The sequence below is a fragment of the Anopheles marshallii genome, chromosome X (genome assembly GCF_943734725.1).
Source record: "Anopheles marshallii chromosome X, idAnoMarsDA_429_01, whole genome shotgun sequence".
NCBI classification, from domain to species: Eukaryota; Metazoa; Arthropoda; class Insecta; order Diptera; family Culicidae; genus Anopheles; species Anopheles marshallii.
This window is the reverse complement of record NC_071325.1, coordinates 3,861,155-3,875,443: the sequence shown is the minus strand read 5'-3', so window position 1 is coordinate 3,875,443 and position 14,289 is coordinate 3,861,155. Positions and strand designations below refer to the sequence as shown.

Genomic DNA, 14,289 nt, shown 5'->3' with positions numbered 1-14,289 from the left:
CTGATGGGGCGGGATGCCAATTTTCGGGGGCAAACGGGATGGATCGCAAACATTCGAGGATTTGTTTTTCTTTTGCTATAATATCACCATCACCATCACCTTCCGGCCACCCGGCTGACCGTCACCGGGTTGGGAAGCCAGGCGCTCGGGGGGTTTTAGACAGACTACACCATTGCACAATGGAGTTTCTTCGCTGGAGTGCCCCCGCCGGATGTCCGTGCGGCAGAAGCCAACACGACCACCAATCTGTGCTGTGGCTTATTGCTGTACCGAGGATTCCTCTTGTAATACTAATTTTACTTTGGGTGTTTTTTTGTTTCGTTCGTTCTCTCTGCACCTTCCAGCGTGCCGCACCGTTCGGCTGGCTGTGGCTCCCACATCCCCCCAGGGGAGGGACAAATAAAGGCGAAAACACAACACAAACACGGCTCCACCGTTGGATGCTGGTGGACGCAAACACACCTTCCGCGCGTTGCCCCTAATGCCCGAACGTCCCTAACGGTGTGTACCCGGTTGGGCCAAAGCCCGACACAGCAAACACAAACAAAACAAACGGCGCAAAAGGAGACGATACGAGCCTGTTGAAGCTAAGGACGCGAGACAAAGCCCCGTGTTGCGATTATGCCACCGGCGACGTCAGGACGCAAGGGGAATGCCGGGGCGGCAGGACACCAGCGCAAGGGGAAGGCGGCCCCAGCGGCGAAGGGCGCGGTGGTCCCGGCACCGGACGCGGACGACGATACGAATGCCGGCTTCGGGAAGTATTTAAGATCGCAGGAAGGTGAGTGAAAAGCGAAATCTAGAAGCGGAAGGGCGGTGGAGACGGGGAGCTATTGATTGGATTTCGCATCGACCGAGCACTACCACCAGCAACAACACTACTGTCATCACGATATTACACAACAATTGCGAAAGAAAGGATGACTCCGGGCTATGACTTCTTCAAGAAGTCCGAACCGGCCATGATGGAGCAGAGAATGGGGTGGGGTGGGGGCAGGATGAAGGGGAAAACCTGGCAGTGGGCACCAAAAGCGATTTGAAGGATGGAATCCAATCAAAGAGCTTCAAGAATGGAACTCTTCCAAGCGGGGGAAACGATCTGAGACGAAGAAGAAAAAAAACAGACAAGCTAAGCAGTGCAAATGCATTGAACCGGGTTGTAATGTGGGGACAGGTGTGGCGGCCAGGCGGCCATTTTGTTTGTGAGAAAGGAAAATGGAAGGACAAGAAAAACAACCGCAAAACAGCAATCCACAACGCATGTTTCCTGGGGGGTTTTCGCTGAAAGAGATGCAGTTTTGTATTGCGGATTGCATACCTTTAGGCGTGTTGCAGGGTAAAGCATTAATGTCGATTAATGCTAGTGTCTTTTTGTTCTGGGGGCTCCAACAAGTTAACATCCTTTTGGTTTGTAGTACTGGGAGAATTTTCGACATTTTTCCATTTTATTTAATCACTTCTCGAACCACAACATAATTTTTCCTATTATTCTTTTTCATCACCCCGCCAGGTATCGAAATGATGAAGCTGTTCGTGATCGCTAACACGATTGTGGTGTTTATTACGATGGCCTGGCCGCAGATGCAGCAGTCCTATCGCATCCTGCGCGCGCTTGTATTTAACGACGAGGACGAAGAGTCTGGCGAGCTTTAGGTGTGTGTTATTCTGAGTTTAAACGTTTGAGTGTGTAGAGATTTTGGTTTGTGTGTGATGGACAACATTTTGTAGCTATTCTCGTCACGAGATAAGTGTGACCCATTTGTGAGTTACTTAGGTGAGGCAAAAAAAAAGAAGAAGTTAAACTAACAGTTTGACAAAACTGTGTAAGAGGTGTACACCGCTAGCACCATGCTGCTGCTTGCCTTCCGTAGCTTTTTCTTCATCGCCGTTATCCTCGGCTACAGTACGGGCATTTGGCGGCTGATTAACGATTACTTCCGGCGCGAGTTCCAGTCCTACCTCGAGGTGGAGTCACAGACGAACAAGTACCTGTTGCAGGACCCGCCCAAATCCGCACCGGACCGGAACCCCCGGGCCGGACCACCGGAAGCGCCCGATAATCAGCTTCCCGCGCCGAACGTGGAGCAGCTGTTTGGCGATGTAAAACACCGGCCCGACCATCAACAGGTGACAGATTCGATTATGGTGCTTTTCGAAACCCTCCCGAGTAGCGCCACCGCCGAACCTGTGCCAGATGCGAAAGTTTACGCGAATGGGCAGGAAGCCGAAACGCATCGACCGGGAGAGATGGCGGTGGTGGTGGCAGCGGAAGTCACCGATATCCGGCCCCAGGATGAAGGGCATGTGCGTACGATGGAACCAACTGAGGGGGAACGGGATGGGGGGGAGGAGGAGAAGTGGATTTCGTACTGGAGCAAGCGAGGCATGGACCGGAAGCGTGACGGGCCCGATGATGATAGCAACGCGAACGCTTACTGTACGATTAGCGGTGAAACGTTTGCCGGTGCCGTGACCAGGATCGCGCAGCGGATAGCAGCGGACGGTGATGGTGTCGGTTGCGTGTAAACCGGTACCGTCGGAATGCTTTCCCAAATACGCCTAAAACAAAACGTGTCTATCAGGTGTTGCAAAAAAAAAACAAGGTGAATAAATATAATAAAACAAGATAAACTGTCAAATCTACCGCCGTACGACGCGTTGCGGGGTTTTGAAGTGCGGCGCAACCGCTACATGATAATTCCTAAAGTACATAATTTATGTTTCGCCGCTTTTGAGCTTCTCGTTGCTGTGGTTTGTGGTTTTTGATTACAAATTCGTGCATCTTCCCCAACGGTATCGGTCAGCGGCAATTATGCAGGCGAAAGAATTAGGAGTGGAAAAATATGGAAATAAGTGAACAGTTGGGGCCGTCCATCGTGGAAACGAAATGAGAAGGCAGGGAAGCGAGCCCAGCTTAAGCATCTGGTGCACTCGAGCGAAGGAAAATGATCGTGATGCAAACGAAGCAGCTGGAAAACACAAGCTCACATGCTGCTCTGCTGGCGGAAGTGCTAGTTTGTTTGCCATTCTATTGTTTACCTGCAGAACGTATGGGAGAATTCTTGCCTTTTTGATGTTCAGGAATTAATTTCAATGTGCGCGAGAGAGCAAAAACAGGAATGGAAAGATTGTTTGTAATAAATAAAACATAATAATCAGTTATATATATAGAAAATTCTTGTTACAATGCTCCGCCGAAAACCCGTTTTGCTCCGTTTTCTCAATAATGTTTGATTTGTTTAATGAAATGATCGATTCTTTACGTCCTTATATCAGGTTTCGGTTTATAAAACGTACGTGAATTTGTTCTCGCGAGAATGTCATTCGTAAACGAAACCACCATTTCCCATCTAGTTTTGGCGTCAATTTCCATCTTCGAATTCCAACCGAATCCGTCGTTCCCTTTTTAATTAAAATTCCACCTTTTTTCCCTATGCTGACAGCCAATCGGGAACACATTCAACCGGACGGTTGGATTTATATGGTGCACTCACCATAAAACCAAAAACGGAAGAAAGCAAAAAATAAACCCGCTACTCTTGGGGGGGCCACCCTTTGAGGTGCTCCCGTGGTCCCCGATGGGATTTTCCCTTTCCCAAGCAAGAGAGACAAAAGAAAAATCAAACCCGCACACGCACAAAACAAAACAGAAAAAAACTGTCATTCTCACTGTCGATAATTGGATAATGGGAACAGGAAACCCCGGAGAGACGATTTGTCGCCTAACCGCCCCGTAAGGAAAAAGAAACACGACAGCGTCGTTATTTTAGCGTGTTTAATTTCACAAATTAGTTACCAACGCGCCTCGATCGTTCGCCCCACCTCTTTCCCTTTTGCCCGCTTGCACCAAGTGTCTGTGTGGTCCATTGCCCCCGCAGGTTGGTCTTTGAAGAGAAAAAAAAATGAGTGAAGTTCACCGATATTCCGTTATAAGTCTGTGGGAGAATACTGCCACAATCTGGTACATCCGCTCCGCACTAACCCATCCATCTCGTCATCTGGCACTCTTTAAGTGCTTGAGCGGTGAAAATTTCGGAAAAATCGCATGCCAAATTGAATGCTTCGGTGATCTGAAATTGCGGAGGAAAAAGAAACAAAACAACAACAAAAAAAAAGCACCCAAATCTGACCACCCAACGAATCGGCATTGATAATGAAAATTGGTTGCCATTTGGCAGTGGCCAGCAATGGGTGTCCGTGTGTGTGTGCGGGTGTAAATACAGCGGCAAAAGCAACACAGCAAACGATAAAGTGCGATACAAATTTGAGCGTAACAGCAAAAAAAAAACACACACAAAAGCCAAGAAAAGAGGAAAATGAAACGTAACTAAAACCACCCCAAAACACCCCCCGCACTCAGCTGTCTTGGGCGGAAAACGTACACAAACTCAACCAGCTCCGTCGCCCGACCGGAACAAAACGCCAAATGAGGAGAGGAAAAGAAATGAAAACTGCCCACCCATTCCACCCCTTCCATCCCCTTTCTGCACACGGAAAAATCGGGAATAATCGGAAGCGGCTAATTGAAGGTGTGGATGGGTGTGTGGGTGTGTGTGTGTGTGCACGCACTCGCACCACTCATCCCTGCACTTTTCCGCTCAGATGGTTGGAAAGCGGTTTGGAAATGTGATCTTTCAACGAGTGGGCGAAGGGAGCACCCCAAAATCACTGTTTTATCGCTAGATTTTTGTGGTGGTGGTTGTCATCCGTGATAAAGCAAAAACTAAATCCTCCCACTGTCACAACCGTGCCATACCCCCTGCAACAGGGGGTTTTAATCACGGTTGGTTCATATTTTTCTCTTCCCATCGCTAGCGAAACGAAAACAATAATGTACGGGAAAATCGGGCGAGAAAGAGAGATTAAAAAAACAGCAACGAAAGGCACACATTGCATGCCGGGTTTCCGGCCATGGCCGTGCGCACATCTGGAGCAGTTTCCGTGATAACTTTTCACCACCGACAGCTTGCTTTGAGGTTACGGGCACGAGACGGTTGGACAGTTTCGCGGGCACAAATGTAATGGTCAACAAGATTAGGCCGGATTTTAGTTTCGTTTCATCTCTACCCCATTTTTGTTTCTTCATCGCCTGTCCGGATATGTGCCATCGGAATTAAATTTCATACACCACGGGCTCGTACTGTTTTCGAGCGAGCGAGACGTGCCATAAAAAGGTTAGAAACGATTCAGTAATCCGTACTGCGCCAGTACTCTTGCTGGGAGTGAGAGTGAATTTTAAGCGCAAAACGATATGTGATAAACCCATAAACATTCAATTAAACTAATAGAGAAAGTTAGCTAAATTGCCGGCACTGCGGAAGCAGACGCGTAATTTGGGTCAGCTTTTTGAGGTTTCAAATTGCGGATGTCTGTCTGCCATTAGTGTCATGCGTTTTACTGTAGTAGCTCAAGACACTGAAGACGATTATTAGGAAGTTGGAGTACTTGTTCGTGTGCTCAACAGACCTGCAATTAATCGTTATCCAGATAGATAATCAATGACACGGTAATCAACTTATCAGAGCGCTGACCTAGCCCTGACTTTAATTCTGAAGAAGACAAAGATTTGAACTACTTTAAAGTCACAATCTTCTGTCGATTGAGTAAGTGAGTCGTAAACTAATGATGTCTAAGTCAACAGCGTATGTCCAGATTTAAATCGAATTAAAGGCTACCGAGTCTCGAATTGGAATTCTTGATTGACCAGCCCATCTCAATAGTGAAGTTCCTTGGTGATAATTACATCTCGAACAGATGATGAGATTACCTCAGATTCTACATAAAAATAAAAAGACTTTAAAAGAGCTCAATGTTGATGTACATCAGACGCCTCAATTATATTCCAAAAATGATTCTTGGAGGATGAGTTTTAAGTCATCGTGAGTACAGTGCTAGTCACCTTGTAGAGCGAATTCCAAGAGTTCTCAAGATGCAGATTCCAGGCGTATGAAGAAATAGTAAGACGTAGAAGAGTAGTAAGTAGGACGAATTGCAGTAAGTAAGCTACTCTTACATTCTGATTCCGTGTACATACACTCCGCGGAAGATAATCACAGATAGCGCTGTAAAAGCACAAGATATTACACCGATATGCCCGCCAGTACCATTTACCAACTCTTGGGTCAAAGAGTCTTTCGAAGAGTTTTGGTTTTTCGGTTGGAGGGAAATAACAACGCACAGCAACAACAGCGAAAAGTGCCCTGCCAAGGACGTGTAACAAACGTGAACAGCAACGAAATTGCTACGTAGTTTGACATGGTGTTGAAAGGTTTTCCTTTTTATGGTAACACACACACACACACTCATACCCATCACTTCTGACAGAGTTCTCCGTGCCATAAAACGCAGGTACGGTAGAGGGATGCAGGGATACGGACACTTGAGGTACAAGCAAAAAAATGTGCACCGCCTGAATTTCTCGAAAGCTGATGGCGCTAAAAGGTGTGCGCTGCACCGTTTCTCACACGGAAAGCACACATACGTGCAGGCCCAACAGTCCAACAGCAACAAAAAGCAAAAGAACAAAAGGAGGAAAAGAATGAACAAATTCCTCGCGGGCACAGGCATTCCTTCTGACAGGACGAAACCAACCATTGGATAGGAGACGAAGAGTTTTTTTTTCCGTCGTGTTTATCGCGAACCGACTTTAAACTGATAGCGCACTGTTTCCTGTTCTTTAAGGCATTGGAGGGAGCGAAATAATGCAAAAAAGGCCCACACACACACACACGAGGAAGCATAAAATCACCTACTCAGCAATAGGTGGTGGTGTTGGGGGTTGGAGAAATTAGCCCCATCCGGTTTTGTGGTGCATTCCTTTTGTTTGGTTGGCCTGCACGACATGACAAGGGAAGGATGGATGCACGGCGGCCCGGAAGGGCGCGGAACGGGCAGAGAACCAGTGAGGAGGCTTGTGTGTCTCGGGTGCTTTAGCATTATTTTTATTACATTTCTCGCTGGTACTGCAATTCTTCTCCATCCCATCCGTAGGTACTCGGGCCGTGTATGACACACACACACAATAAGGGATGCATTGCGCGGTAAAAAGGGATGCACCCCGAAAGGATAACGACGGATAAGCAATCTGGCGCACGGATGTGTTCGGAGCGCACAGCGTGCAGCTCGTACCGAAAAATTGTCCGGAAATCCCGTTCCATTTATTTTCCCACTCTTTCTCTCTCTCCCTCTCACCCTCTTTTCGTAGCAAGCGCAAAGGGAACAAATGTCCTTTGCAAAGATGGTGGAAAACAATTACCACTCGAAGTGAAAAGTAAGAAAAGAATAACACACGAAGGACACGAAGGACATCCCGTCTGGATAGATGGTAAAGAATTTAAATTCGACAACATTACCTCCAACCGCTTCACATGTGGTCCCCTAAACCTACCGCTGTCCGCTCCCAGCCTGGATTGAACAGGGAACACCGGAACACCCGGAAGAACAACGCGACAAACAAGCATCGTGCGGTTCGTTTATCGTACGACGACGCCAGTGCTAAAACCGTTTGCCACTTTATGCTAATGTTCGTTTCCGCCGCATATTACATATTTAATTACCGCTTACGAGCTTACGAGCGACACCGGTAAAATAAACGAGGGGTAAAAACGTGGACGTGCCTCCTGTGGCACCTTTCGCCCGGTTTGGCGAGCAGTGATCTCCACCACGGACCGCTTTGCTGCGTGTCTCGAGCGGCACTAGCAGTGCAATATTTTAAAACGGATTTGACGATCAGTGCGAAAACGAGGAATGGTGGATAGTACTGAGATGAAACAATTACACTATAGACGCAAATACAGTCCAGTACATAATTATATGGTCAGTGGTGAATTTTTAACGTTAATGAACAAAATTAAAAGAGTATTGTTGGATTATCGGACGATTTTTTGGTAGCACAATTTTAACTAGCACGATTTACTTGCTCTTGTTCAATTGTATTGCCGGTTAATCTCATCAGTCCGATTAAAAAGAGACATTCCTATCGCTATCGCCATCTGCCGGAACCAACCTTTACTTCCCTGACGTTCCCCAGGGATGTCAAACTGCTTGTTTTGTATGAAATGTGAAAGTAATAATGTTGAATGTAGCAAAATCTAATCTTTTAACAGCTTATAACTGCATGAAACATTCATTTTATTTATCTTTTCCATTTTTCTACTCGGAAATCACCAAGATGTATAGTTATGCTACACACTGTAGCAATGGACGGTGACATTGTAGAGGTGGTGTCCCTGCAATAGGGTTGAGGACAGTAAAAGGGGTGATTAAAGGCGGAGAAGTTCCAGACAAGGGATGTTAGAAAACGGGACACTAAATTGTGCATTCTGTACTTTTGCGTAAGACATTGGGTGTCTGTGAGAACATCATGCATGCGATCCCGAGATGTCCATGTCCCGTTCGCCGGGAATACAATCCCGTCTTCGTTAACCCGCAAGCACACGCAGACCCACGCCGAAGGAAGATCTAAGATCTGGTTTGTATTCAAATTTAATTCGTTACATCCCATGCACATGCTCCTTCCGAAAACCTTCCCCCGAAGGGTAGAAGGAACGGAACCCTTTACTCTCGAAGGAAAACGGATCTCGTATCTTGGGTCTAATGGGATGTTTGAATATGTGTGTGTGTATGTGGATGGCTGCTACATATCCGGCAGATCGGCCATGATGTTTCATCGCGCACCGCTACACATAATGCATATGTGCAGGGATGTATGTATGCCCCGACATCCCTCTCCAGGGATAACTCCGTATTGCTGGTGTGCTCTATTTAGCTTGTCTTTGGGTCGATAACGCTTCGATAGTGTGAGGGAAGTGGCTTGTAAATTAGTAAATGTCCTCCCCCAACCAGCACACAGGGATGAAGATGTTTGGCTCATGTTTTGCTCTGTCCTTAGGGTAGTTCTCCCTTATCTCCAGCTGTTAGTCTACAATAGCAAATATTCATAAGCTCGGATCATATTCCGATTGTTCTATTCCTTTCCTAAGCTCAATACGTAGGTGCTTGATAAATCAAACTTGTCACACTTTAAGGCAAAATATGCAGTTGATATTCCAAATTTTTCATTAGAAAATGTGCTTAACAAATAGAATTACTTACGCTTCAGATCGTTTGAACCTCATGTAATACACCATTTTGAATATTAACAGTCAAGTAGTTGACCCAAAAGTATCAAAAAGGCTTTGAATTTCAAGGGGCAACCTGGTGCAACACCCATTAACGATCAATATTACACCACAGGAAGGAAGTATAAGCTCGTCCAAGCAAATATCCGAAAGCTTCGAATAGCCAAACCAACCTGTCGCTCACAAACAATCTCCTGTGATGGGTGTAATTGCTGAATAGTGGCGAAAAAAAAAACAACAATGCATTCTCCTACAAGAAGGCGGAAAGAATTTCCAAACGACGAGTGAAAGAAAAGCTTAATCACTACCCAAAACGGTATTGGATGCGGATGTATCGCGGCTGAAACAGAGAACGGTTTGCGTGTTGCACGCACAAAGAAATAAACAACCCCTCACTAACACACACCCCAAAACACGGAAATAACGCGGGCGCCAACAAACAACACATCACATCGTGCTGAAAATGAATTCATTAGGCACAATTTGTGGTAGGTGGTTTTTTACTCTCCTCCACCCTTTTTGCAAAAAACTACTTCACCAGACACGTGTGCAATGCAACACGAGGAAGGTTTGATTTCACTTCGTTTGCGAACACTTGTCACTTGCGCGCAGGGAGCGAGAAAAGAAAGATGTTCATTTTTTTTGGTGTCTTTTTTCCCCCCTCTACCAACTGTTAACCAATAGCGCCAATAAAAAAAAACACAAGATTAAATAAGGATTGGTCGCATCATAAAATACCAACAGGGGGAGTTCAAGAGTTTGGACCACTGCTATCAAGACTATAAAAGTACCCTTTCCCTTCGATGACGCTCTCTTGGCTGCAGTTGTTTTGTTTCTTCGTGGAGTGCGAGTGTAATTTAATTCGTTTTATTTTCGGAACTAATTCCTTCACACTTAGTCAGGTGTGTCCAACCTGCAAAATAAAACGGGGTTAGAATAACCGAATTTTGTTGAGTGGTATGAGTGATTTTGGAGACAAGATGAGGAAATGATTATTTTTCATTTTACGTTGTCTTTCTTACTACTTGTGTTATTTATCAACTCAATTTGATGATGTTAAATGCTTGCAATCATATATCTAATATGACTAACTCCAGCTCTAACGAAGAAAATAATAAAGTAGTATTCAATCAATACCAAACCATTAAACCAAAAATAGCATTAACCAATAAATAAATCACTTTTGAACCGTATTAAAAGCTCATGGAATTTGAGGTCACAATAATACCTGAAATAAACCTTGCAACTCGGCATAGAAATAACTAAAGAGAACAATTAATTTTTTCCATCGCATGTTACTTGATTTATCTAACTAAGAATGACGATTGAATGGTCTTCCACATGTCCTGAGCAACTTTACAAATCTTAAACTACATGGTAACACTAGTAATACCAAGCATTTTAAGCGTTTATCTTTGATGACCTCTTAACAAACAATTTCGAAGACCTGGATTAAGTTTTAGCTAAAAAAAATATGTAAAAATCAAGGATTGATGGAGTGTACTTGATCTAGAAACAGCATTGTATTTTAATTTTCAAAAAATCCCTACTTTACATTAGGTTTGACAACTCTGCCGGCTAGTGGAGCGGCTTTTATTCCTGCTATATCCGTTTGCCTCATCCTTTATAGTCCTTCAACAAAAATAAAACCCAGTAGCTTGCGACTGACGGCAAACTAAGTAAGTTATGCTTTGATGAACCCGTCAACATTCCCTCTCTTTCTTAACCCTTTTTTAACCCTGAATAACAATGCAGCGGCAGCCCTCTTATGGGTCGGATTTCCCTTTTTTTTCTTGACCCCCCACCCAACACACCGTGCAGAAACAATTCTCTCGAAATTGGTTGGTGTAACACTTACCAAAAACAAAACAAAAAGAACACACAAAACAAAACAACAAAGAATAAATAAGCACCCCACCCAGCAAAAAGGCTTCACCGCGCGTAGTAAACACAACTCCCACCCCCGCATGCGATCACGTAACACGCGCGCAAGAGAGTTCGCGCAACGCGCGCACCACACCCGCGATTGTTTCCCTTGACCTCCAGTAATTGCTTCATCGCGGTTTTGGGCTTTTGGTGTGCTCTTGTGTTTAACTTCTTCTTGAGCTACCTTCTCAGAGGCGTTTTCTTTAAAGACAGACAGGCGTGAAACATGTAACAAGACCGGGCTGGCCAACTGGAAGGCGTGGCGGGGCGTGGGAAGGGGACCGTCTTCTAGAAAAAAGGGGGTTTTATTTTAAAAGTAGGACTGTTGCTTCTCCAAAAACACAACGCGAAAGAGAAAAACAAATCCCCCAAAAAGGTGCTCAGGCCCGACCCACTGAACATGACCTTCCCCGGCGGTGCTCCGGTAGCGTGACAATAGTTGTTTTTTTTTTTGTTATATTTTAGCGGAAAGGTTAACAAAATCGCTTTTCGAAAGACCCAATCGCGACCAAAAACAACACACACCTGGAGCGAACGGCGGGGGAATGGGAATTGCGAGGGCCGGAAACCGATCGCCGCCTGTCGAGCGTAAAAATGGCTTCTTTTGTTTTCCGTTTGCTGGCGTCGCTCATTTTGGAGGTACGTCTCTGTGACACTCTGTGGCGTTTTCTGCCATAGCAAAAAGAAAAAAAAAAATATGGCCGAACATGTACGTAATTTGTATTGAATTTGATATGACAAGCAGGCGGCGCAGTGGGCTTTGATGTAAACCGGTAAGCAGCTACGCATCTCCAAGGACATCGGTTCCTGATGCGGAACTGTAGTACGGTTGTTCTTCAATCTTCTAGGGTAGAATTGGGGTCTGCTTCTCGGACTGGTGGTGTATTCTTCCGTCAGTTTACTGAGGTGGGAGCATTACGCAAGGTCAGATGAATGTGCCATATCTTGAACATCCGAAGGAGACGAACTCTCGAACCAAGTAAAGGCTGTATCTTTAAGAGAGCGTAATATCTTGGAGACATCCAGAAGGTTGACAGTGACTGAAAATGATTTCCAGAGTAGTAGGAGCATATAGTTCTGAAAGTGAAACTTCATGTCTGTAAGACTTGGAATTCTGAAGATCTCTTTTATTGGAGATATACTGCAGAATTGGGAAAATCGAAACAACTCCAAAACTGGGAGCTCTAGAGGTGATCAAGTGCGTAGAATTTGGCTCCGCAACTCTCGTATAACTCCTCGAGTTCCTAGAAGAATAGGAAAAATCAAAACAAATTCCAAAACTAGGAGCTCCAGAGGTGATCAAGTGCGTAGAATTAGGCTCCACAACTCTCGTAGAACTCCTCGAATTCCTCGAGGAACCTTTAATTCCCTTCTCTATAGTGTACTAACAAAGTCTCCTTGTTCCAAAACTAGATATCTTCAATTCTCGACAAGAACGGGTCTCTAACATAGAGCCAAGACCCCAAAGATACAAATATTGTCCCAAACAAATTGCAACCATAACGCCCCCATTAGTGACCTCCAGCTATATTCATTAGCAAACGTCACGCAGATGACCAACAGATAAGACTTTCCATTTCAACAATTGATTGCTACAGCGATGAGACGCTTAGGATGGAACACCAAATCACAGGGAAAGTCGAAAATTGCACTTTCAACAAGCAACTTTGGGCAGTGCCCTGGGATATTCGCGCATTAACGGGCGTATTGTACGTCCGAGCGCAACCCTTCCCCCCAACCCTGGCAGCACAATCGCTTATCGGACCGGAGAGTTTTGCTACAAAATTTGCCTCTTGCGGGCACGCGAGATGGTGTGGATGATGCCGGGCGTTTTTTTTATGTTTCTTGACGCTATCAACCGTGCGAGCCGTGGGTAATTGTGAGCGTCCGTGGTCGACAAACGACAATTCATTAGAAAGTGTCCACCAGCCTGCTAACGGCAAATCGGTCCCATCCCGTTCCGCTGTGCAGAGCAGCGCCCCAAACAGCCACAGCGAGGGAGCGAGAGAAAGAGGGACTTTGGTGATTAAAAACCGGATCAAGCACCGCGCCGATTGGCGGGCACGTGCAAGTCCAGTGCGCTACTCGCGGCACAGGCCCGATCGTGGCGCAGAGGCGTGAAATCACCACACACGCCGGTCCGCTGATGACGGCGAGAGGTTACCGTGCTGGGGCGAAACCGGGCCGCCGGTCACCGCCGATACCGATTGCCAGATTTTGTGAAAGTTTGCTCTCGATAGTGTGTGAACTCGCCGGTCGACGGGTGTTTGAATGTCTGCGCTACCTTCACTGGTCTGGTGACTCCCCCAATCTTCGGCCACCCGTCGGCAGTTCCGGCAAGCCCGAACCGAGGCAAAATGACTTGCGCTTTCGGACCAGCTGTGACTTTCTTCGCGAGCGATAAGCGAATAACCACAAAGCTGTTTGCCCGAGTGTCGGAAGGCAAATGACCGGAAGACGGGATGACCGGTGTCCCAAAGTCTGCGGTGTGTCCACGCGTGCACGTGCAACCACTTTGTAGCGAGTTGTTCCTTCCGGCTTGATGACGCAATCGCGATGTCTCGAAAGCAGCTCACAGAAATCTTCCCATTAGAGGGACTTAGCAGGGCTATCGGGTACTAAGGATCAGGATATCTTCACCTCGCACTACCGGTGGGGTCGCGGTCGTCTCTCACGGACTGCTCGGGTGTTTCGAAATTGTTGGGAATATATTTTTAGCTGCTTTCTTTCCGTTTTTTTTATTCCTTTTCTCCCCCGGAACCGTGCGATCTCCTACGCATCATCATCTAAATTGCAACAACAACGCAAAAGGAAAAAAAAAAGAAAGCTTTACCTCACCCTAACCCACCGTCGTTTCTCCTCTTTCGCCTCTGCTCCACTCGATACCGCGACCGGCCACCCTTGATTTCGATGAGGCCGCGGTCGTATGAATAAATGTTATTATTTCCAATATGCTACTTCGCCAACCGGCCGGCCGTAGCCCGCTGCCACCCCGCGCCAGTTTTCTTATCGTGTACCGTTTAGAGATAAATTCACCCGGCCCCACCCGCGCCCACGCACCGTATTAGCAGGCCATCATCATCGACCACCTACCCTGTTTGTGCAACGACCCTGATTTTCCGGCTCGCATTTTCCGACTCGCACCGTTACGCATAGAGTGCCGGCTTGGCGGATCGGGCCACAAACGTGCAAACACACACACACGGACACAAACGCACATAGACGAACAGGTTGGTCCAAGGTT

At 46.2% G+C, this 14,289-nt stretch overlaps 2 protein-coding genes across 2 annotated transcripts; both read left to right on the top strand.

Annotated features, from left to right (window-relative positions):
• The first annotated feature begins 621 nt into the window (after window positions 1–621).
• LOC128713007 (uncharacterized) lies at window positions 622–1,653 on the top strand. Its single transcript, XM_053807874.1, has 2 exons — window positions 622–781; window positions 1,511–1,653. The coding sequence occupies exons 1-2, from the start codon at window positions 622–624 to the stop codon at window positions 1,651–1,653; spliced, it is 303 nt and encodes a 100-aa protein (XP_053663849.1).
• Window positions 1,654–1,848: 195 nt separating this feature from the next.
• Window positions 1,849–2,526, top strand: LOC128712764 (uncharacterized). The gene has a single exon (XM_053807641.1). It carries the CDS (start codon window positions 1,849–1,851, stop codon window positions 2,524–2,526), a length of 678 nt encoding a protein of 225 aa, XP_053663616.1.
• The last annotated feature ends 11,763 nt before the right edge of the window (window positions 2,527–14,289 follow it).